Raw genomic sequence first — 23,159 nt, 5'->3', positions numbered from 1 at the left:
ATTGATCTGAAATTTTCTTTCTCTGTTTAACCCTTTCTGGTTTAGGTATCAGTACCATATTTCTGCCATAGATGGAATGAGAAGACTTTTTCTTAATCTATTTTTCCAAGTAGTTTACATAGTTTTGGAATTAATTTTTAGATGTTTGGAATTCACTTGCAAATCCATCTGGCCCTGGTAATTTTTTCTTAGAGAGTTCATTGATGCTTATTCTGTTTCTTTTTTTCTAAAATGGGACTATTTTAGCAATTTATTTCCTTTTCTGTTAATCTGGACAATTTGTATTTTGATAAATATCCATCCACTTTGATTAGATTGTCAGACTTCCTGACATAGAGTTGGGCAAAATAGTCCCTAATTATTCCCTTTTTGATGTTGGTAATTTATTTTTTTCTTACCTTTTTCAAATCAAATTTACTAAAAGTTTAACCATTTTTTTTCATAAAACCAACTCAGTTTCATTAATTAATTCAATGGTTTTCTTAATCTCTCAGATTAATAAATTTTAGAACTTACGTTTCAGAATTACTAATTTGGGTTTTAATCGATAGTTTATAATTTGTTCTTTTTCTGGATTTTTTTAATTGCTTGCACAATTCATTAATCTCCTTTTTCTCTATTTTATTCATATGACTATTTAGAGATATAAAACTTATAATAATTTGCTTTATCAAAATCTATAGGTTTTGATATGTTGTCTCGCTGCTGTCATTCCCTTGGATGAAATTATTGATTGTTTCTGTAATTTGTTGTTTGACCCATTCATTCTTTAGAATTAGATTATTTAATTTCCAATTGGTTTTTAGTCTATATCTTTCCCTGGACTTTTATTGAATATACTTTTTATTGCATCATTACCTGCATTTACTATTTCTATCTTTTTGCATTTAATAATGAGGCTGTTGTGTCCTAATACATATGTCAATTTTTGTGTCAGTTCCCCATGTACTTCTGAGAAAAATGGTGTATTTCTGTCCCTATTCAATATTCTTCAGAAATCTATAATATTTAGATTTTCCAGGATTTTCTTAACCTTCCAAGTTTTTTTCTTCTTTATTTGTGGTTACATTTGTCTAATTCTGAGAAGGGAAAGTTGAGATCCCACACTAATACAGTTTTGCTATCCATTTCTACCTGTAACAGGCTTAATATATTCTTTAGGAATTTGTTTGGTCTGCCATTTGGTGTCTGAATATACATTTAGTATAGTTTCTACTTCATTGTTTATGGTACCCTTTTATCAACATGTATTTTCCTTCCTTATTTCTTTTAATTAATTCTATTTTTACCTTTGCTTTATCTGAAATAAAAATTTCTAGCCCTGCTTTTTTTTTTTTTGCTTCAGCTGTAGTATAATAAATTCCACTTTAATTTTTCCCCTACTCTTTATGCATCTCTTTATTTGCAGATGTGTTTCTTGTAAACAACATATTATAGGATTCTGTTTTTTAATCCACTCTGCTACTGACTTTTGTTATGTGGGAGAGTTTATCCCATTCACATTCACAGCTATGTTTACCAATTCTTTATTTTCCTTCATCCTATTTTCTCCCCTGTGTATACTTTTGTTCTCTCTATCCACCTTGTTCCTCCTTAGTAATGTTTTTTTTCCTAACTCACCCTCTTCTATTTGCCCTACCTTCTATCATCCCTCTGCCCTTGTCTTAACTATTTTTTCTAGTGTTTTTCTAATCCTTCCTTTTTCTTTCTTCTTTCTCCTTTCTCTTCCTATTTCTTTATAGTGCAACATAAATTTCTATACCCAACTGAGTGATTAAGTTATTATTCTCTTTGAGCCAAAATTGATAAAATTAAGCTTCAGACAATGCTTATCTCTTCCATTTTCCTTCTATTGTTATAGGAATAGGTCTTTTGTGTAAGGTTCTATTTAGCTTTCTGGAGGTCTTGGAACCGGCCTTCATTTTAGCAAAGTAATCACCACAAGAATAGTCAGGGATAAAGTCCAAAGTCTTTATTGTCTCCTTCACAATCTGTCTCCTTCACCTGGGCCCCAGGCTAGCTTTCTGGAGGCCTTCAGAGGGGCCGTGGTCTCAATAGAGAAATGAAGGAGGACAGGCCAGCCACCAGGATGGTGGGAGATGAAATGTCTCCCAATCCTTGTTGGCTCCTATGACATCATCATAGGTGTCAATCTTGTAGAGCTATATTAAGTACTAAGTACATGTAAACTAGAAAATCACTATTTTAATTCCACCTTAATTAACACCTTGTTGTAAGATTAAATCAATTATACTGAACTACAGAACTATTACTCACCATGCCAAACTAGATAACTACTGTCTTATCAATTCCACTGAGCTAACAATTCTTTCAAGTATACTTCTCCAGAGTTCTGCTCTTTAAACTTTTTTGTCTCTACATGTCATCTTATTTGTCCCATTTTTACCTTCCCTTTCCTCTTCTCACAGTACAATCTTTTTTCCACCCCTTAATATTTTTTTTATATTATCCCATCAGAGTTCATTCACAACCATATCCTCTATCCATGCATGACCCCTCTAAGCTTCTCTTAAGACCTGTGTTTGAAGGTCAAATTTTCTTTTTAGTTATGTTTTTTGTTTCAATAGAAACAATTGAAAGTCTCCTCCTTCATTGAAGAGCTGTCTCTTTCCATGAAAGATGATGCTGAGCCTCACTATGTATTAATTCTTCTAAGTAACCTCAGATCATTTGCCTTCCAGAATAAGGTATTGCAATCTCTCTGATCCTGTATTGTAGAAGCTACCATATCCTGTAAAATGCTGACTATTGTTCCTTGATACTTGAATTGTTTTTGTCTGGTAGCTTGCGATATATTTTTTCCCTTGAGATTATAGTTCTGGAGTTTTGCAACAATGTTTCTTAGGGTTTTCCTTGTGGAATCTCTTTCTGGAGGTGATCAATGAATTCTTTCAATGACTATTTATCCCCCTCTGATTCTTGAATATCAGGCAGTTTTCAGTTATCCTTAATGATCTTTGAAGAATTCTATCCAGGTTGTTTTTTGTTTTTTTGGTTTTTTGGGTTTTTTTTAAATAATGGCCTTCAGGTAGATCAACAATTTTTAAATTGTCTCTCCTGGATATGATTTTTAGGTTGACTGTTTTTCCAGTGATGTATTTTTTCTTCCATTTTTTCATTCTTTTTAGTTTGTTTGACTGATTCTTAATGTCTTATAAAGTCATTAGCTTCCATTTACCTGGTTCTAGTTTTTAATGTGTATTTTTCCTCAGTTAGCTTTTATATTTCTTTTTCCATTTTATTAATTCTACTTTTCAAGGTGTTTTCTTCAGTGGATTAATTATTGTATTTAGATCTACTTTATTTTTTAAGGAATTGTTTTCTTCAGTAGATTTTTTTTCTTCCTTTTCCATGCTGTTGACTCTTGTGTAACTTTTGTTTGTTTTCTCATTTTTGCTTTTTCTCCTCTAATTTATTGTTTTTGAGTACAAACCAGATGCCTCTTTGGGTTTGAGACCAATACATAATAGTCTTTGAAATGTTCTCGGTTGATATTTTGTCTGAGTTGGTGTTTTTGTTTTCTCTTTTACCGTAATAGTTTTTTATGGTTGAGATTCTTTTTCTGTTTCTTGATCATTTTGTTTCCTTTCTATTTTTGTATTTCCTCTTTTTTGACTTTTATAGTGGACCTCTGCTCCTGAGGTATAGGCAATGCTGTCCCAAGTTTCTCTGCAACTCTGAGCCTTGAGTTTGAGCACAGGGACCACTTGTGTTTGATGTTTTCCTCATAGCAGGTGGGAGCCTTATCTGTTCTTTCCAGGAAACAGCCTGATGTCCCTGAATTTGCCTTCTGAGCTGGTAATGGGGCTACCCCACTTGTCTGCTTTGCTACTGAAACATGACCAAGGGTCTCATTTGCTGATCTTCTGTGATTTAGTGCCTCTCTCTCAGTGACTTTGCCAGACTCTATCTGAGCTGAACTAAACACCTTTTTCAACCCAATGAGACTAGCCTTTCTTGAAATCCTTTCAGTTTATCTTGAGTTAGAGAATGGTTTCATCCTGTCAGACTCTGTTCAGAGGCTTGGTTTCATGTGGTTTTGAGGGAAATTGGGAGAACTCAAGGAGCTTCCTGGCTTCACTCTGCCATCTTGACTCCCCCCTCCCCAGAATTCTTTATATTCTTATAAGAATGAATATGTTATTAATCACAGTCTTTTTCTGTGTGACTATGGACAAATCATTTTACATTTCTTTGATCTCAGGTTCCTTATATGAATAACAAAATAATATATTTAAAGAGCTTTGCAATTTTTTTAAGTATTAAATTTATGTTCTTGCTATTTTATTCATTTATTTAGTGAAAGGTCTCAACTATATGACCTCTAAAGTCCCTTCTAGTTGAAGCTCTATCATGCAAATAAATAAGTACAAAGATAAAACATATTTGACCAGATTTTTGCAGTGAATTAGTAAATAAAGAAGAGTATTCTTAATCCAATAAAGAAAAGAGATGTCAGAGTTGACCTATTTTTACTTCTTTTTTCTTTGTAGTTTTAGTTGTGCTGTTGTGTTGTGTTATATTTTGTTTTGTTTTAATTCGGGTAGATTTTCTAGGAATTTAGTTTTTGTTTTCTTTCCAATTTTATTGAGATTTAGGTATGGAAAATCTGTTTTATCATCTGTATATATCAGTGTGATGCAGAAAGGACCCTGCTTTAGTCAGAGAATATAGGTTCAACTCCCACCTCTGATACAACCTGTTTAAAGTTAGACACTTTACTTTACTTTAGTTTCCTCATTGTTAAAATAAGGAGCTTGAACTGGATGACTTTTGAAGTATATTCTACCTTCAGATTGATGATCTTTAACTAAATGATCCCTTTTTCTCCCTTAAAACTCTTAGGATACTATGTCTGAAAAACAGTATGATAACAAGACAATATCATGGTTGAGAGGTCAGCTGAATGAAGAAAAGCCTTTGGATATGATAGGAATTAAATCCTCAAGAATCTTTAAGAGACCAGAATTATTTAGAGTTAGATTCTGTTTCTTGATATAGTGTGTAACTGTTCACAGTTGCCTAATTTGAAAAAAATGTTATTTCATGTAGCATTCCTCATCTTGACCCCTTTTCCAAGTGTACTTGTGATTGTTGTAGTTTAAAATCATATGCAACTCTTCATGAAAACATTTTGGGTTTTCTTGGCAAAGATACAAGTGTATTTGATATTTCCTTCTCCACCTCATTTTATAGATGAGAATACTGATGGAGACAGAATTAACTGACTTGCCCAGAGTCATACAACTAGTCAGTGTCTGAGGCTAGATTTGAATTCAGAAAGAGTTTTCCTGACTACCGGCTCAGCACTTTATCCATTGTACCATCTAGCTTTACTTAAAAGGTTTCACTGTATTTTCATTATACAGACTATTATAACAAGAAACAAAAAGAGCATTTCTTGTTTCATAATTCATTAATTCTCCACTGCTTACCTCAGTGAGGTCACCTGGTTTCTTACCTTCCCCAGGTCTTTGGAACGTCTTTGGCTCTAATTATCTCAATTAGAGAGCTACCTCTTTAGAGGTTCCCCACAGAACACCCAAATCACTCAAGTGTGCGGCAGTATGTCTTTATTCTATATTTTATATAGTATTTCCTGGCGTTCCGTCTAGTGTTCCTTCTAGAGTTCTTCCCTTCTGGAGTTTCCCCCTTCAGAGTTCCCTCCTCCGTCTTCTCCAACCCCTTTTTTATAGTCCCCAGCTGAGAGTGTAAGAGACAGGTGCATGATCAGTGAGGGTGAGGAGGCTTTCCCTTGTTTGTGAGGTTTACTCAATGCCATCCTTTCCTTGTTTGTCAGGCTCAGGTAGAATAAGCCTCCAAGTGCCTCTTATACTTTGTCCTTGAGATCTGCCTTTTACTCTAATAACAATTAATTATGGAACATTGCTTTAACATTAGTATCCAGAAACCCCTACTCCTATAGACTGTGGCCAAGATGGAGAGTCAGCTTTGCTCTACTGAACTTTTCTTTGTCATGATATTCACAGTAACTATCTATTGCTTCTTGTATGGAAATTTTATTTGTGTTTGATTTTTTGAAATTGAATGGTAGAAAACATTTATTCCAATTAGTGTTCTACTCCAACAAACTATAAATGGTTATTTTTCTTCATTTTATTCCTTCTAGTTTTCATAATTCACCTTAGTTTTTTTTAAAATTTTAAGAATATATTAGGATACATAAAGAGGAGAAAGTGGCTCATAACATCTGAATGAAATACTCCTAGGAAAACAATTCTTAGAGCTTTTATATTGGGAAGCAAAAGTTTCTTTTAACTATAAAGATAAAATTCTGTTGTAAAATTTGAATTTAATAATAATTGTTATCCAAGTATAACAGAAAATGTAGATATTTTTATTCAGTTATTTCACAAGAGATTAATAACAGGTAAATAATTTTCATTTTTTAGAGTAATAGTTTGATCTATTATGTACTTTGGCTCTAAGCTTATTATAGTACTTTTATTAAAAACAGTTACTTATGTACAGATTTTTGGGAAAGGTCTCTTTTGAGTACCCCAAAACATTTGCCTTTCCTTTTTTTTGTTTCATTCTAAAAATTAAACTTTAAAATTAAAAATATCAAAAGTTCCTAAACTTAAAACTAGCATTTATATATACCATCCAGTTTAGCATTTAATTTTAAACCAACCTATATTTTTCTCTCTTTTAATGTTATATTTGAAGGTGGTAATTCGTTTAATTCCCTGTGCTAATCATTGGGGAAATTCATAGTTTAGAAAAACACGACCCTTACTTTTATGGATCTTATAGTTACTGGACAACACCACACACAAATACATACAGAAATGCATGTGTACAGTGTAATACAATATAATATAATATAATAATCTTAAAGAGTTATTACACAAAGCACTATGTGAAATCTGGGAGAAAGGCTGAGGAAATCAGAAAGAATTTCCCTGGGGCTAGTATTTCAATTTTACTTTAAAGGAGTTCATTGTAAGAGAAAGGGGAAAAAAATTCCAGTTTAAAGAATATGAAGACAGATGAGCACAGGGCTCTAATGGAAGAGGGTAAGAAGTAGAATAATTTGGCTTGTGAATATTATGTGTAGCATTGACTTCAAGAGTCCATTAGCAGGAAAACTAACTTTTCCTTCTTGGATTGATCCTATTAGGGAGTTTCCTAAACTGAGTCAACAACTTTGCATGGGTCCAGGATGATCATAAATCATTATATATAATGTTTTGTCGTCTTGTCTCATTTAGTTTGGGAAAGGGGCAATCCTGGGCTCCCAAAATACATTGCTGCATGTTGGATTTGCAGTCAGGAACATTTAAGTGGTCTTATACCTTGTGATCATTTTATTTCAGTCTATCTGAGTTTCATCATCTGTAAAATGTGTATAACATAGAAAAATGTCCTATGGTTGTTTTGAGGATAAAATGAGATATTTATAAATTGCTTTGAAAGCCATCATAAATCATTAGTCTTGTTTACTCTGTAATAATTGAAACTACTGGTCATGGAGAATATGACAGTTTTCCATGTCTCTACTCAACTTCATGAATTCATTCTCTCTGGTTTTGATTTCTTTCCCCATTGTTCCTTCTTCTATTCTCCCCTTTCTCCTTTACTTTCTTTCTCTCTTCCTCCTTTCTACTCTTAATCCCCAACTCTTTAACTTCTCCTAAGTTGAAAGATGATTATGAAGAGCTTTGAATGCAAAGAAAAGGATTTTTTAAAATTTTATATAAAATTTTATATATAAATTTATATGATTACTACTGAAGACTTTTGATCAGAGGCATAAAAGCTTATTAGGGGGAAATTTTGGAAGATAGATTAGAAAAGAGAAAGCAGTGGCAAGAAGGTCTAAGCAAAAATCCTGATCAGTGATGAGATTCTACTTCAGACATGTGTCAATAGAAATTGAAGGGATGGACGTGAAAGGCATTTCTTAGATGGAAGGGTCATCATGACTGATTTGTGATTGTCTATGATGTGCACAAGAGAGAATGGTTAAAGATAACACAAGAATTTAATCCTGGGAGACAAAGTGATACAGACAGAAATAATAAAGTTATAAAGTAGAAAAGATAGGACTAGGTAGGAGGAATTATATAATTTTAACAGAAAATGGAAAAAAAAGCTGTTTTTCTAAATAATTTATTTAAATTTCCAGTGAAATATTCATTTGGGGAAGTAGGGCATTAAGCATGGGGAAATGAAGGTCTGCAGCTGAGAAAAGAAAGATCAAGGGCACAGATGTTAATAATTGAAGCTTAGAGAGTAAATGAGATCAATAAAAGTGAGAATACAGTGAAAAGAGGGTCAAAGGTACATAATTCTATTTTTCTTTTAACAATACTATTATAAACTCATCTAGAACAGGGAATGGTGATAATGTAGAATAGGTGCCAGGAGTGGTAAATAGAGACAGATTCAGGAGAGCAATAAATTGAAAAAAGAATACTAAATGAAATATAATAGAGCTTCAGTTTATGACATGGAACCATGGCAAGACATCCATCACAGATTACGAAGTTATGCTATTTATTATGTGAATTAACAAAGGGAAAGATGAGTTCCCTAGTGTAACTCACAATTAACTAGGAGGAAGAACCCCTTAGGGGTAAGACACCATGAGGTAGATAGTGCCACATAACAGAGTTAGTCCTGGAAAGGATCTAATAAAAATATTCATCAGCATCACATCTTTTTATAGGGGAAATATAACCCTGGGGGTTTCTCAAAGGAGGAGGGAACATAAAGGCAGGAAGAAGAATGTACATTAGGATGTTGAGACTGTCTTAAAGATATTCTAGGAAACTTTGGTTCCTATTAGGGCTTTACAAAATAATCTATGGAGTTCCCATCATAGGTATCTTAAAGATATCTTAAAGATGCTACTTAAGGCAGTTTGAGCACATTATGGTTGCTTTAACTATACTAATAGGCAGTCTGGGAAATTAACTGTTATTGGAAGAAAGATTAACTTTCCAGTGTGGACCACTGCCAGAAGAGGACATATCTTGAAAGAATGACACATAAGCAGCAAACGATCACAGGACGTCTCGGGTACATGTATATGTATTAATTTTTGGTTCTTTAGTTTTAATTAGTGCCTCTACATGATGACTATCTCTTTAGTATCCCTAATATTAATTATCAAGATATTGGGCAAATAATAGACTCTAACAATAATAATTTAATTTGATTTGAAGGAGAATGAAACTTACTTATTTTGTATTTAGTTTCAGGTGCAGCATTACATCTCTAATAGTCTGGTCATGCTGGGAAAGTGCAGTTTTTTAAGAAAACCTGTCATATCTCTGCTTCTATCAGAGGTGAACAAATTCACTGAGGAGTTGAGGAATATGCATCAGGTACTCTTAACTTCAAATTTTGTTCTAAATTATAGTTAATTAGAAATGATAATTTTAAAATACTATGCTCTAATAATAGATGTTCTGTTTGGTTCAAATATTAAATTCCTTCCAAATTTCTGGGTGAAGGAGGAGAGCATTTTTAGAGAAAAATTGCATTCAAAGAGAAAATATATTTCAGACAAATATTAAACTCAGAATTTGAAATTTAAGAGATGTAGAGTAGATGTAATGGCTGACCAGAATTTCTTTCTGGCAGGTGTCCAAAAAAACCCATTTTACTGAGATGATGAGGTTAAAGCAGCAAAAATGATAATTAATTGGAAGGTCTCGCCAATGACTTTCATCTCCCCCTATCTTCCTAACCAAGGACTTTAGGGTTGTTAAATTCAAACTGAAACTATGCTGTAACTGTGGGAAAAAATCTAAAGCACTGAGATTTTGAAAGTAGGCTGAAAAATCACCCCTGAGGGAGGAAGAATCTGTGAGGTGAGATCTCTGGAGGAAGCACTGAAATAATAGCCCATGAAAGGGGTAAAGGGTTGAAGCCCTGCAATAGGTCTGGGGAACCAATATGTAAATAATTGGATAGAGTAGCTGGTTAAAGTTTAGGATGTAAATTTGTTCTGCTCTTTACTGCAGGTACTGAATGTAGGTTTTAAAATCAGTTCTTCCCATATCCCAATACAGAAGTAATACAAACTAGCTGGTATGGCCTGCAAGAACACTAAGTAGAGAATAATGTATTAAGTCTTTTTTTAAATGAGAGTTCACTGTTAATTGCTAAAAAATAAATCTGACAGTCAGTGTCTGCCAGCATTCCAGTAACTTGAAAGTTACTACTTGTCTTTGTCAACAACATTGTTGTTGTAGAACAGGTAATATAGAGATACCTGGCAATTATTGTTATTATTATTATTATTATTATTTTACAATTTAAGAAGGCAGCTATGATAGAATGAAGAGACTACTTGATTTCATTTAGGTTCAGAATATCAAGGTTCAGTACCTCATTTTAAGTTGGTCTAAGTTTGTTGTTTACAAATGGATTTTGTAAACATTCTTGTGAAAGGGCAAAAATATGTATGCCTTCTATCCCAATCTTCTGGAGTTCCTTCCTTTACTTGATTTAAGAAATTAAAGACATATGTCCAACTATAACCCTTTTGTTTGTATCATCCAGGCACTATACTGCTTCTCTGAATGGCCTGCACCTATGAGGGTCTATACACAGGAGTTATAGTTTCTTGCAAATGCACTAATCTAGAATAAGTATTCCTCAAACACCTTTGAATATACAAGGCATAAAAAGGTATTCAGGATTGTTAAGGAGCCCTTTTGTTGGATCTGGAAAACTGATTCACAGTCTCTGAAAGAATTCAGGACCCAAGATATCCCTAAATCAAGTTAAGCCAGTTATTGAAGTTTTCACACTCAGTGGGCAAGCCAAGCTCCCTGATGTAGTTAGCAACTCAGCAAAGTAAGACAAAAGTTTTTATAGAGTAAAAGATATTGATTTCATTGCAAATATGTAGATTTTGAGATTAAAGTAAGCATTTGATAACATGGGGAGGTCTAAATCCTTGATGGAACTGCAAATGGATACAGAATAGCTCATAAGGAGGCAGTATTAATATATGGTAATAATATTATAACTAGCCTGTTTTATCATAAATTCTCTTTGAGAACAAAAAGATGGGTAGTGAACCATTAGGGGAAAATCCCTTGTGTCTGGTTACAAAGCATGCTTACCTGCTTGTCAGAGAGTGATTAAGGATTTCTATGGGTTTGGCCCAGGAGCAATAATTAGTCCTCCATATGTCAGATGGTATAGTTACAGAGCATGCTTACCTGCTTGTCAGCAAGTGATAAAGGATTTCTTTAGGATTTGGGCTGGGGGCAGGTTTGTGATTTTATCACCTTGATATAGTAAGATGTCAAAAAAAAAAAAAAAAAAAAAGGAACTTTTTTTATCTTAAATAAAAACAAGTATATGGGAATAGCTTGCCCAGGGAAATCTGAAAAGTTGATTTACTAGATCTAGTTATATGTAGTAAAAGATAGGGGGGAAGGACAGAATACAGAGGATGGCAAGGTTTTAAGGAATGTTTTTTTAAGAAAGGAAAAGTTTTTACTTGAAGCCATTAGCAGTATACTTGAACAAACAGCACTATTACCTGGACTGAACAAAGAGAGTCATTAGGGAGAAAAGTTTAGGATTTTTTTAGAATGATCCACGGATGAGTTGAGACCAATTGTCAAATTCAAGAATCATTTCAAAACAAGAAAGAACAGATATGTTGTTTCCAGATAATGAAAATATTGAGGAAGAAAACTTAGTGGGTACAGTAGAGAGAGAATAAACACAAAGCTACAAACAAATTTTAGGTTAATATTTTATCTTATTTGTGTTATAAATCAATTAGTCTTGTGGGTTTCAGACTCTGATAGGCAAATTTACATGGAAGTTGGAATAGAATAGGTTTATAAAAGGAGCTAGATTTGTAAAAATATTTATTTCATTATTTCCCAGTCTATAACTATTGTTCAAATGACTTCATTTCACATATTTTTAAGTGGAGATTATGTTGGTAGCAAAGTATCTTTTGGGACTTATCATTTCTAAAACCTAACTCACATAGTGTAATACTTTCTCAATAAAAAGATTATCTTAAAGATGTTTCTGAGAGGCTTCTGAAAAATAGAGCCTGTTGTGTCAAGGATATTTTATTTTCACTAAGATGTGAAACCAAAGGCAGCAGAAATAGTTTGTGATATTAGTTGTTCATAGTTGTCTGGTTCAGCATTAATAGTAACAATACATGTTTTTATCATTGTTAGAATTTGTGGATAAAAAACAATACTCTGTCACACAAAGTAAAACTTCACACGTCTCTGCATCTATTTGTTACTTTCTGTTTTCATTTTGTTATTTCTTACTAATTTTTCACTTCTTCAATTTTAAAATGTCATTGAATGTTGTTGTTCTTAAGATTATAATGAAACATCAAAGACTCTGGGAAGTCTTACTTTTCTTATTTCTGACAACTATAAACTCTTATATAGAGAGTTCTTATAAACTCTTTTAAGCTTTTAGTTTTTTCAGACCCATGATCTCTTCAATATATGCATACTTTCAATCAGAACAGATTGATACTCTATAGTACCTTTAATAGGCAGTTTTATTATGTGCTTAGGAGAAAAATAAATCATCCTCTGTTAATTAGCCTCTCCAAACTAGGGTAGGTCACTTCTGCTCTGATGTTCTGTGAAAAATCATAATTAAAAACACCTCACATTGATTTGGGATGTTCTAGAGTTGATGATTAAGCTATCAAAAATTTGGACCCCCAACTCACCGTCATATAATAATAATGATGCATTATTGGGGAAAGACATTACTGAAGGCTAATTACATAAGCAACATATTTGATAAAACATTTAGTGGTCATTTATTTGAATATTTTGGCTTCTAAGAATAATTCAGACAACCCCTCTCAATTTTCTTGTATCAAGGAAAATCTAGTAGCTAATATATTTAGGTCACTTTTTACATAGGCGTACCATTCAACACAGAATTAAATAATTTTTAGAGGGTATGTTAATTGTCTCTCCTCTAAGCTATAGTAACCTCCTCTTCTCATAGCTGTGCTCTTTTTCTCAAGGTATCATTGAATGTGATTTCCAGGTAGAAGGAATTGTTGATTATGATGTTCTCCATATAATTTACTAATATCTTGAGATATATTTCCTGACACACTTTAAATCATTCTAGTGAATTACGTGCTTTAATATTTGCAGAAAATTCAGTGCTAATTTCATAATAACCAAGCTTAATAATCTAATGCAAGACATCTTATTGCCCTTTGCCTATCAATATTTTGAGGAATCTATTGAAAGCTGATACAGAATCCAGTGGCAGTGATGTATTAATTCTTTAAAGAGCTTCACTGAATAACTGTGGAAGTCTAAGAACTAAGTCAGGTTGGTCATTTTAATTTATAATTATTTTTTTCTCAAGTTGAGCATTGTAATTTTTTGAAGTTTTATATGTGAAATATGATCCTTTTCAGATAGAATCCAAAGCTCTGGCTTCAATCAAAAGCCAACAAGTAAATAAGCAGTTTCTGAAGATTCACAATCACAGAATATGAAATTTGGATGAGCTGTCAAAGTTCATCCCGGACTACTTTGATCAAGAGTACCTTCTAATAACATCATTGACAGGTAGTAATATCTAAGCTCTGTTTTATGATTACCATTATAAGGGAGCCCAGAACCGCCTGTGGTTTCTTATTTCATTTTTGGTTAGTAAGTTATTTTCTTGCATTTTGACCAAGTCTGTCACAATGCTATTTCTGTCCTTTTCTCCTGCCTTGTGGTTTGAGAAAGTACAAGTCTAACAGTTTTACAAATACCACACAACTTCATCTTCACCCCAGCCATTTTCTTCACTTGTCTTTTCATATGTGTCCTCTTTATCCCTTTTTATTCAACATGTCTTTCTTTGAAAATTATAATTAAATCAACATGTCCATTACCTCCAAAAAAGAATATCTTATAAACATTTGTCATTTTTATGATTATCCCTTCACCCCATATCTGATTGTTTTAGTAGAGTATAAATTTTATAAGAATAGTGATTCTATTCTCAATACAAGGCACGTAGCAAGCACTTGATAATTTTTTTTTTTTTACTCAGTCAGTCATCATGGCCCCTCCTGTTTTCTCTTCTCCAGGAGAAGTATCTCAAGTTCTTCTGACCCATTTATTTATGGCACATTTGCCTTTCTCCTCTTAGTATATCCTTAGTACCCACCTTAGCATGACCTCCAGTTTGTAAATCTCTCATAAAATTGATGTCCAGAATTGGATGCAGCACTACATATAGATATGTTCCAAACAGCCTTGGATAACACTAAGATTTTTGTTTGCAATAATCACATTCTTAAATAACAGAGTTCTTGTCATCTATTGAAATTACCAAATCTTATTCACAAGAGCTGTTGAATAGCCATACTTCATTCATTCTGCATTTGCAAAATTTTTGTTTGTTCATTTGTTTAAATATAAGCACAGAATTTGTGAGAAAGTTTGGTGCAATGTCGAGTATGGCATTTGGAATTAGGGAATCTGTATATACAACCCTACTCTGCAATTTCAACATCTATAAATTTGGGGAAATCACATTCTCTCTGGTTATAAGTTTTTAGATGTTAAATGAGGGGATTTGATGGTATGTCCTCTAAAGTCCCTTCCAATTATAAATCTATAAGGCTAAGAGTTTACATTTACTCATATTAAATTGTTTGGCTCAGTCTTTGCTTTTAGCCAATCAAAACCTTTCTAGATCCTGATTCTTATATTCCAATGTGTTAACTTTTCTAGTTTTGTATATTTATAAATTTAGCAAGCACATCTGCATCCAAATTATCAATTAAAATGGTCCAAATCTCAGAATCAAGAATATATTCCTGGAAGACTGAACAGTATACTATCTTCCTTTTAAGTTGATATCACCTAATTAATGACTGGGTTTATAGTCCATATCTCTTCATTTTTTCCAGAAAGGTAACCTGGTAACTTGACAAATATTGTACTGATAGTTAAGTACATTATATCTACTACACCAGTTCTTCCCACATGCCCTGATCTTCTTTATTTCCTTGCCCTTCCTCCTCAAGTAAGTTATAGACTCATTAGCCTGTTGTTGGCTCCTATCTTTGCAGCTTTATTTTATTCAACTCTTATTTATAAGAATCCTATCCACACAAATCAAACCACAAAACAGGAATAATAGCTGTTTCTTGAAATCTGTCTGCCATGCCTAGATAGAAGAGAAGAAAATGGCAGGGGTGAAAACGAAGTTGTGTAGAATTTGTATCTTTATCTTTCAGAATTAAAGGCTCAATTATCATACTACTTCCTTCATGAAATCTTTCCCAATCAACTTCACTGAATTTTTTTTCTTTCTTTTCTTATCTATTTAGACTAACTATATTCCCATTATTTCCTATTTAAAGATTTTTACTTATCTATATACAAGTCAATATCATAACTCTCTTCCTAAAGTGCTCATATAATTGCTAGCTATTATTGACAGTAGCTCAGAAATCACACCTGCTAAGTTTTTTAAGTACCCTATAATGTAATTTGTCAGAGCTCAGTCACTTGAACTTATTGAGGACATATAGACTACAATTTCATCCTTATCTTCTGTTTCAAATTCTCAGTTAATGATTCTAATTCTGTTCTTTCCAGACTAGAGATGAATATATTTAGATGTGGAAATAGAAACATATTAATAGTTTAATATTTCAGCTTTTTCACCATCAGTGTTCTATTCACCTGAAATGGATTTCAATTTTTTCATCCTGTCTTCACCTGTAGCATAGCCATAAACAATGTTTGTTGTCTTCAGATCCTGTGGCTTTAGAGCTGCTGACACTGTTATTTTTGAACTGTCTCATTCTTTGTATCCATCCTCAATTACCTGTCCTTTCTTTAATCTTCTTTACAAGCCTTAAATGTGTGATACAACTCATTGACTCTATTAATAGAATTTTCTACAGACACTCCTTTGAGGAGAGGTCATTGCATTGATTCCATCCAGCTCCAAAAAACTACAGATTCAAGGATTTAGAGTAGAAATGAGGAAATCAAACTATCACTCTTTGCAGATGACATGATGGTATACTTAGAGAACCCAAAGATTCTGCTAAAAAGCTATTAGAAATAATTCAGAATTTTAGCAAAGTGGCAGGATACAAAATAAATCCACATAAATCCTCAGCATTTTTATATATCACCAACAAAATGCAACAGCAAGAGATAAAAAGAGAAATTCCATTCCAAACAAATGTTGAGAGTATAAAATATTTGGGAATTACCATCTACCAAAGAAAAGTCAGGAATATATATGAGAAAAATTACAAAACACTTGCCACAAAAATAAATCAGATTTAAATAATTGGAAAGATATTCAGTGCTCTTGGATAGAGTGCGCAAATATAATAAAGATGACAATACTCCCCAAACTAATCTATTTATTTAGTGCTATACCAATCAGACTCCCAAGAAATTATTTTTAATGACCTAGAAAAAATGACAACAAAATTCAGAAAGAATAAAAGGTTGAGAATTGCAAGGGAACTAATGAAAAAAAAGTCAGAGGAAGGTGTCTAAGTGTACCTGATCTAAAGCTATATTATATAGCAGCAGTCACCAAAACCATTTGGTATTGACTAAGAAATAGATCAGTCAATCAGTGGAACAAATTAGGTACAAAGGGCAAAAAAGGGTACATCTATAGCAATCTAGTGTTTGACAAACCCAAAGATACCAACATTAGGGATAAAAATTCATTATTTGAAAAAACGCTGTTGGGAAAACTGGAAATTAGTATGGCAGAAATTAGATATGGATCCAAACTTAACACCATATGCCAAAGTTAAGATCAAAATGGGTCCATGATTTAGGCATAAAGAGGGAGATAATAAATAGATTAGAGGAACAGAGAATAGTCTACCTCTCAGACCTGTGGAGGAGGAAGGAATTATGACCAGAGGAGAACTAGAGATCATTATTGATCATAAAATAGATAATTTTCATTACATCAAACTAAAAAGTTTCTGTACAAATAATACTAATGCAAACAAGATTAGAAGGGAAGTAACAAATTGGGAAAATATTTTTAAAGTTAAAGGTTCTGATAAAAGTCTCATTTCCAAAATATATAGAAAACTGACCCTAATTTATAAGAAATCAAACCATTTTTCAATTGATAAATGGTCAAAGGATATGAACAGATAATTCTCAGATGATGAAATTGAAATTATATCCATTCATATGAAAGAGTGTTCCAAATCACTACTGATCAGAGAGATGCAAATTAAGACAACTCTGAGATACCACTACACACCTGTCAGATTGGCTAAGATGACAGGAACAAATAATAATGAATGTTGGAGGGGCTGTGGGAAAACTAGGACACTGATACATTGTTGGTGGAGTTGTGAAAGAATCCAACCATTCTGGAGAGCAATTTGGAATTATGCCCAAAAAGTTATCAAAAAGTAGCAAACTGTGCATACCCTTTGATCCAGCATTGCTGCTATTGGGCTTATACCCCAAAGAAATACTAAAGAGTGGAAAGAGACCTGTATGTGCCAAAATGTTTGTGGCAGCTCTTTTTGTTGTAGCTAGAAACTGGAAGTTGAATGGATGTCCATCAATTGGAGAATGGTTGGGTAAATTATGGTATATGAAGGTTATGGAATATTATTGCTCTGTAAGAAATGACCAGCAGGAGGAATACAGAGAGGCTTGGAGAGACTTACATCAACTGATGCTGAGTAAAATGAATAGAACTAGAAGATTGCTGTACACTCCAATGCTGTATGAAGATGTATTCTGATGGAAGTGGATATCTTCAACATAAAGAAGATCCAACTCACTTCCCAGTTGATCAATGATGGACAGAAACAACTACACCCAGAGAAGGAACACTGGGAAGTGAATGTAAATTGTTAGCACTACTGTCTATCTACCCAGCTTACTTATACCTTCGGAATCTAATACTTAATATTCAACATGAAAATTGTATTTACACACATATAGGTTATACTGTAACACATGTAAAATGTATGGGATTGCCTGTCATCTAGGGTAGGGAGTAGAGGGAGGGAGGGGATAATCTGGAAAAATGAATAGAAGGGATAATGTTATAAAAAAGAAATTACTCATGCATATATACTGTCAAAAAATTATAATTATAAAAAAAAAGAATCTATCTACCTTAGTCCCTATAGGTGATTGTCTCTTTCCTTTTTCATCAAAATAATATGTCCTGTGAGTAGACATGATTTTTGTTTGTTTCTATATACTGTGTTTTTTACCTACTTTCCCTAGTTAGATCTCTAGTCAAAGATTTTTAGGCAATTAAGTAGTGAAATAGATAAGAATACTGGGCTTACTTGGGAAGACTTGAATTCAGATTCCATCTTAAACAGATATTAATTATGTGACCTTGAGTAAGTCAATTACCCTATGTTAACCTCAGATTCTTATAGAATGAGAGAAGCAAATGAAATAAGATTTGTAAAATACTTAGCACAGTGATTGAGACTTAATGGATGTTATATTAATGTTAGATATTACTAGTAACATTCTTTGCTCTTCTGTTAAGTAAGTACTTTTTCTCTCAATTTCTACCTTTTTTCTTACTGTCTCTATTCTCTATGTATTTAATTATTTCCTATTTATTCTCTACATATTTCACTTATATATATATGTTTGTTATGTGCTCCATTAGATTGTGAACTTCTTGAGGGCAAGGATAATCTTTTGCCTCTCTTTGTAAACCCAACACTTAGTACAGCTCCTGGCAACATAATAATAGCTGCTTAGTAAATGTTTATTAAATTGACTGATTTCAAAATTCTTTAGAATTTCCCATCTATTCTGGCTGATTTCTCCTACATGATGTGTTTTTAAATCTTACATATGATTTTTGATCATTCATACTTGACTGTCCTCAAAATATAGGAAGTATGATGATCTATTCCCATTTTTTCTGCTTCCCCTATTTTTTTGTCTTCAATCTTTTTCTCTTCTTTGGTGGAAGCAAGACAAGCTATGAATATGTTGTTTTCTTGTTTTTTTTATCTTAAAAACTGTGGTCATTGTCTATATAATTGATGTTCTTTATTATAATAGTATCATGCCTTTGCCACTAGACTTGTGATTCTTGTTTCTCAGTCTCCTGGTCTGATTATTTCCTCTCATCAAAGTAGTCTGCATCATATCCTAATTACAATAGCCTTTTGACTTTTCCTTCCATTAATCTTTTTCAAAACATTCTCCACAGAGTTTCATCCTTCATGTTTCTTTCTTTTTTGATTAAATATGTTTATTTTCAAAACATATGCATAGATAATTTTCAACATTCACCTTTGCACAACTTTGTGTTCCAAAATTTTTTTTCCTTGTCTTCCCCTCACCCCCTCCTTTAGATGGCAGGTAATTTAATATGTTAAACATGCAATTCTTCTACCCATATTTCCCCAATTATCATGGTGGACAAGAAAACTCGGATCAAAAAGGAAAAAAAAATGAGAAAGAAAACAAAATGCAAGTAAACAATAATAAGGTGAAAACACTATGTTGTCATTTATACTTAGTTCCCACAGTCCTCTCTGTGGTTGCAGATGTCTTTCTTCATCACAAGACCATTGGAACTGGCCTGAATCACCTCATTATTGAAAAGAGCCACGTTCATAAGAATTGATCATTATATAATCTTCTTGTTGTTGTGTGCAATGTTCTCCTCGTCCTACTCATTTCTCTTAGCATCACTTCATGTAAATCTTTTCAGGCCTCTCTGAAATCATCTTCCTTATCATTTCTTATAGAACATATATTACAATGATAATGGCCCTGATTCAATTTCTAAAGAAACATTTTATACATATAACTTAATATAACTGGCTTTAAGGAATTATATAAGTATTACAATAAGCAAAAAGAAGAAAGTGCAGGAGAGGGAGGGTACTGACAAACTAATTAAAAAGGATGAAGAATCAGATAATAATAGAATTAAGTACAATTTTGATTAAATTAAGGAGTGTGGTGCTTCACAGCAGGAGCCATTAGAGCATTCCCCAACCCCTCACCTATCTCCCTCAATTAACCCTTCATGGGTGGAGGGAGAAGTAGGAGGGGAAGGGGCAGTAGTAACACAATCAGCACCACCTATGAAGCAGCCTATGACAAGATTAAAAAAGGCACTAGTTACAGCAAAAAAAAAGAAGGAAGGATATACCTGATTTGATAAATGCATATCCTGTGATTGAAGAATTTGATTCTTCAGGTCAAACCAGTAATAGATAAACAACTTTTGATCTGGAAATTATTAAAGATTTGAAAAGAGTTGCACTATTTATGGGGCTACATAATCTTATGTTAATATATTATTAGACAATTTGGCTTATGAAATGTTAACCCCTAGTAATTGGAAATCTATAGCAAGGACATGTTTAGAACCTGGACAAAACTTGTTGTGGCTTTTAGATATAGTGAACTCTATAGGATATAAGCCCAATGGAATAGGCAAACTGGAGTTAACATACAAATCACCTTTGACCAACTAGCAGGTAAAGATCAGTATACAAACACTTCAGCACAGATTAATTACCCCATAGCAGCATATGAGCAAATTGCTGCTGCTGCTATCCAAGCATGGGGTCCCTCCCAGAAAAAAAGATCTGAGGGGAAGTCTTCACAAAAATAGAGCAAGGTCTAAATGAACCCTTGGCGGATTTTGTGGGACGTTTGCAGATAACTGTCATAAGAACATTTGGAGAAGGTTACTTTTACCTACTGAATCCAATTCTTACCATGCAACAAGAAACTCTGTTTTACACACATATATTATATCTAAGATATACTGTAACACATATAACATGTATGAGATTGCCTGTTGTCTAAGAGAGGGGATAGAGAGAGGGAGGGGAAAATTCGGAAAATAAGTGAGTACAAGGGATAATGCTGTAAAAAATTACCCATGCATATGTAATGTCAAAAAATTATAATTATAAAATTAATTTTAAAAAATAACAATTGGAGAAAATGTAGCTACAGGAATTATGATAAGACAATCAGCTAAGAAAAATGCAAATGAGGTTTATAGAAGAATTATGTGGGAACTTTACAAAGATGCTCCTTAGAGGAGATCATAAGATACTGTGCCACAACGGGCACAAATGCCTTTTATACCCAGGCTATGATGTAGAACATGGAAAGACAGGGTCAGGATCCTCTTGGCAAGGGACTTCCAGAGGGACTCATCAATGCTTTCAGTGTAGTAAAGTAGGGCATCTGAAAGCTCAATGTAGGCATAGAGACAGAGTGAGAAAACAGGATGGGATAGCAAGACCCAACACCCTGTGCAACAAGGGCTTCCAGTGGGCCTCAGAATGTAGATTGACCCAGGGAAATGAGAGGTGGAGCCCAACTCCAAGACCTCAAACAAAAAACAGGTGGGGAATGATGGCAGCCAAGGTTACACCCAGAGAGTCTTTAGAAGTTCAGGACCCTGGTATGATCAGCCAGCCAAAAAGTAATCAGATGGGAGAAAGAGATTACAATTGGGGAGAATATAAACCCAACAGAAGGGCAGAGTCCAGTGTGAGCAGCTCCAATATGATCTCCAGGTGATGAGGAGAGATCCCAAAGTTGCTTGGGAGAAAGAGTTTACTTGTATTTCTACAGATGGAGAAGGAATCAGAGAGGTGCCAGTGAACACCCAGAGAGAGACAGAAAAAGAGAAAAAAAACCTTGAAATAAAGGAGAAGACCTAAGAAACATCTGACACTGAAAGAGCATGGTCATTAATGAGGCCTTACAGAACTTCAAAACCAGCAGGAATCATTGGATTTCCTGATACATGATGAGACTCTTGCAGGATTTCAAAACTTGCAGGATTCTCTGGATTGCATTGAATTCTCTGACACATGAAGTAATGGACAATAGATTGGTTTTGGACTATTTTTAGGATTTATGGACATGTATAATTCTTCCTGTTGATTCATGTTTGTTACATCACTACTAGCCTATGTTATATTGCTATGTGCTTATGTAATAACTCCCATGTTGATGGATTTATATATATCTGTTTCAAGTGAGACCCTTCAGAAACCCACAAATCTGGTTTGATTCCCCAATTTCCTTTGGATTTCAGCTCCCTTCCTGAGGTGTCAGGGAGGGCATGATCACCTCTTTTTTTGGTGTTTTCACCCGTTTTTTGAGGAGTCAGGGAAGGTGTGATCACTTCCTTGTCCTCTTATTGAGAAGTCAGGAAGAGTGTGACCATTTTATATTCTTATAAAAGAAAGCAGGAGATGTTATGGGCCAAAACTCTGAAATAAGGATTCTTACAAGGTGTTAAGTCAGTGGAATTGATAAGACAATGGTTATCTAGTTTAGCATGGTGCTTAATAGTTCTCTAAGTTCAATATGATTGATTTAATCTTACAACGATTCCCTAGTGATATAATGATTGGTTTATAGTCAGTGTAGAGCATATAAGCTGGGAGCCTCAGCCAAATTGAGAGAGCTAGGGAAGACAAGCAGACTGGAGGCTGAAGCACAAGCCCTTGGACTCAGATTCATTCATCCCATCTCACACACTGTGGTGGCAGGCCTGTCCTCCTGCATTTCCTCCACTGAGACTAAATCCCTTCTGAAGGTCCTCCAGAAAACTAATAGGGTCCCAGGTAAGGAGACAAGACTTTGAAAGAGATAATAAAGGATTTGGAGTTGGCTACACTTGTGGTGATTACTCTATTGAAATGAAGGCTGCTAAAATGTTTGTGGCAGCTCTTTTTGTTGTAGCTAGAAACTGGAAGTTGAATGGATGTCCATCAATTGGAGAATGGTTGGGTAAATTATGGTATATGAAGGTTATGGAATATTATTGCTCTGTAAGAAATGACCAGCAGGAGGAATACAGAGAGGCTTGGAGACACTTACATCAACTGATGCTGAGTGAAATGAGCAGAACCAGAAGATCACTGTACACTCCAATGCTGTATGAAGATGTATTCTGATGGAAGTGGATGTCTTCAACATAAAGAAGATCCAACTCACTTCCAATTGATCAATGATGGACAGAAATAACTACACCCAGAGAAGGAACACTGGGAAGTGAATGTAAATTGTTAGTACTAATGTCTGTCTGCCCAGGTTACATGTACCTTCGGAATCTAATGCTTATTGTGCAAC

At 33.8% G+C, this 23,159-nt stretch overlaps 1 protein-coding gene across 2 annotated transcripts in view; it reads left to right on the top strand.

The window, feature by feature from the left end:
• Positions 1 to 23,159, top strand: part of MEI4 (meiotic double-stranded break formation protein 4) — a 306,413-nt gene that overhangs the window by 211,091 nt on the left and 72,163 nt on the right. For both annotated transcript variants that reach the window (XM_074265431.1, XM_074265429.1), the window contains exon 4: positions 9,246 to 9,377. In XM_074265431.1, coding sequence (XP_074121532.1) covers positions 9,246 to 9,377 — 132 coding nt within the window. The remainder of the gene's footprint in view (positions 1 to 9,245; positions 9,378 to 23,159) is intronic.

The sequence above is a fragment of the Sminthopsis crassicaudata genome, chromosome 4 (genome assembly GCF_048593235.1).
Source record: "Sminthopsis crassicaudata isolate SCR6 chromosome 4, ASM4859323v1, whole genome shotgun sequence".
In the NCBI taxonomy this organism is placed as follows: Eukaryota; Metazoa; Chordata; class Mammalia; order Dasyuromorphia; family Dasyuridae; genus Sminthopsis; species Sminthopsis crassicaudata.
The sequence above is the reverse complement of the archived record's forward strand: the minus strand, read 5'-3'. Positions and strand labels throughout refer to the sequence as shown.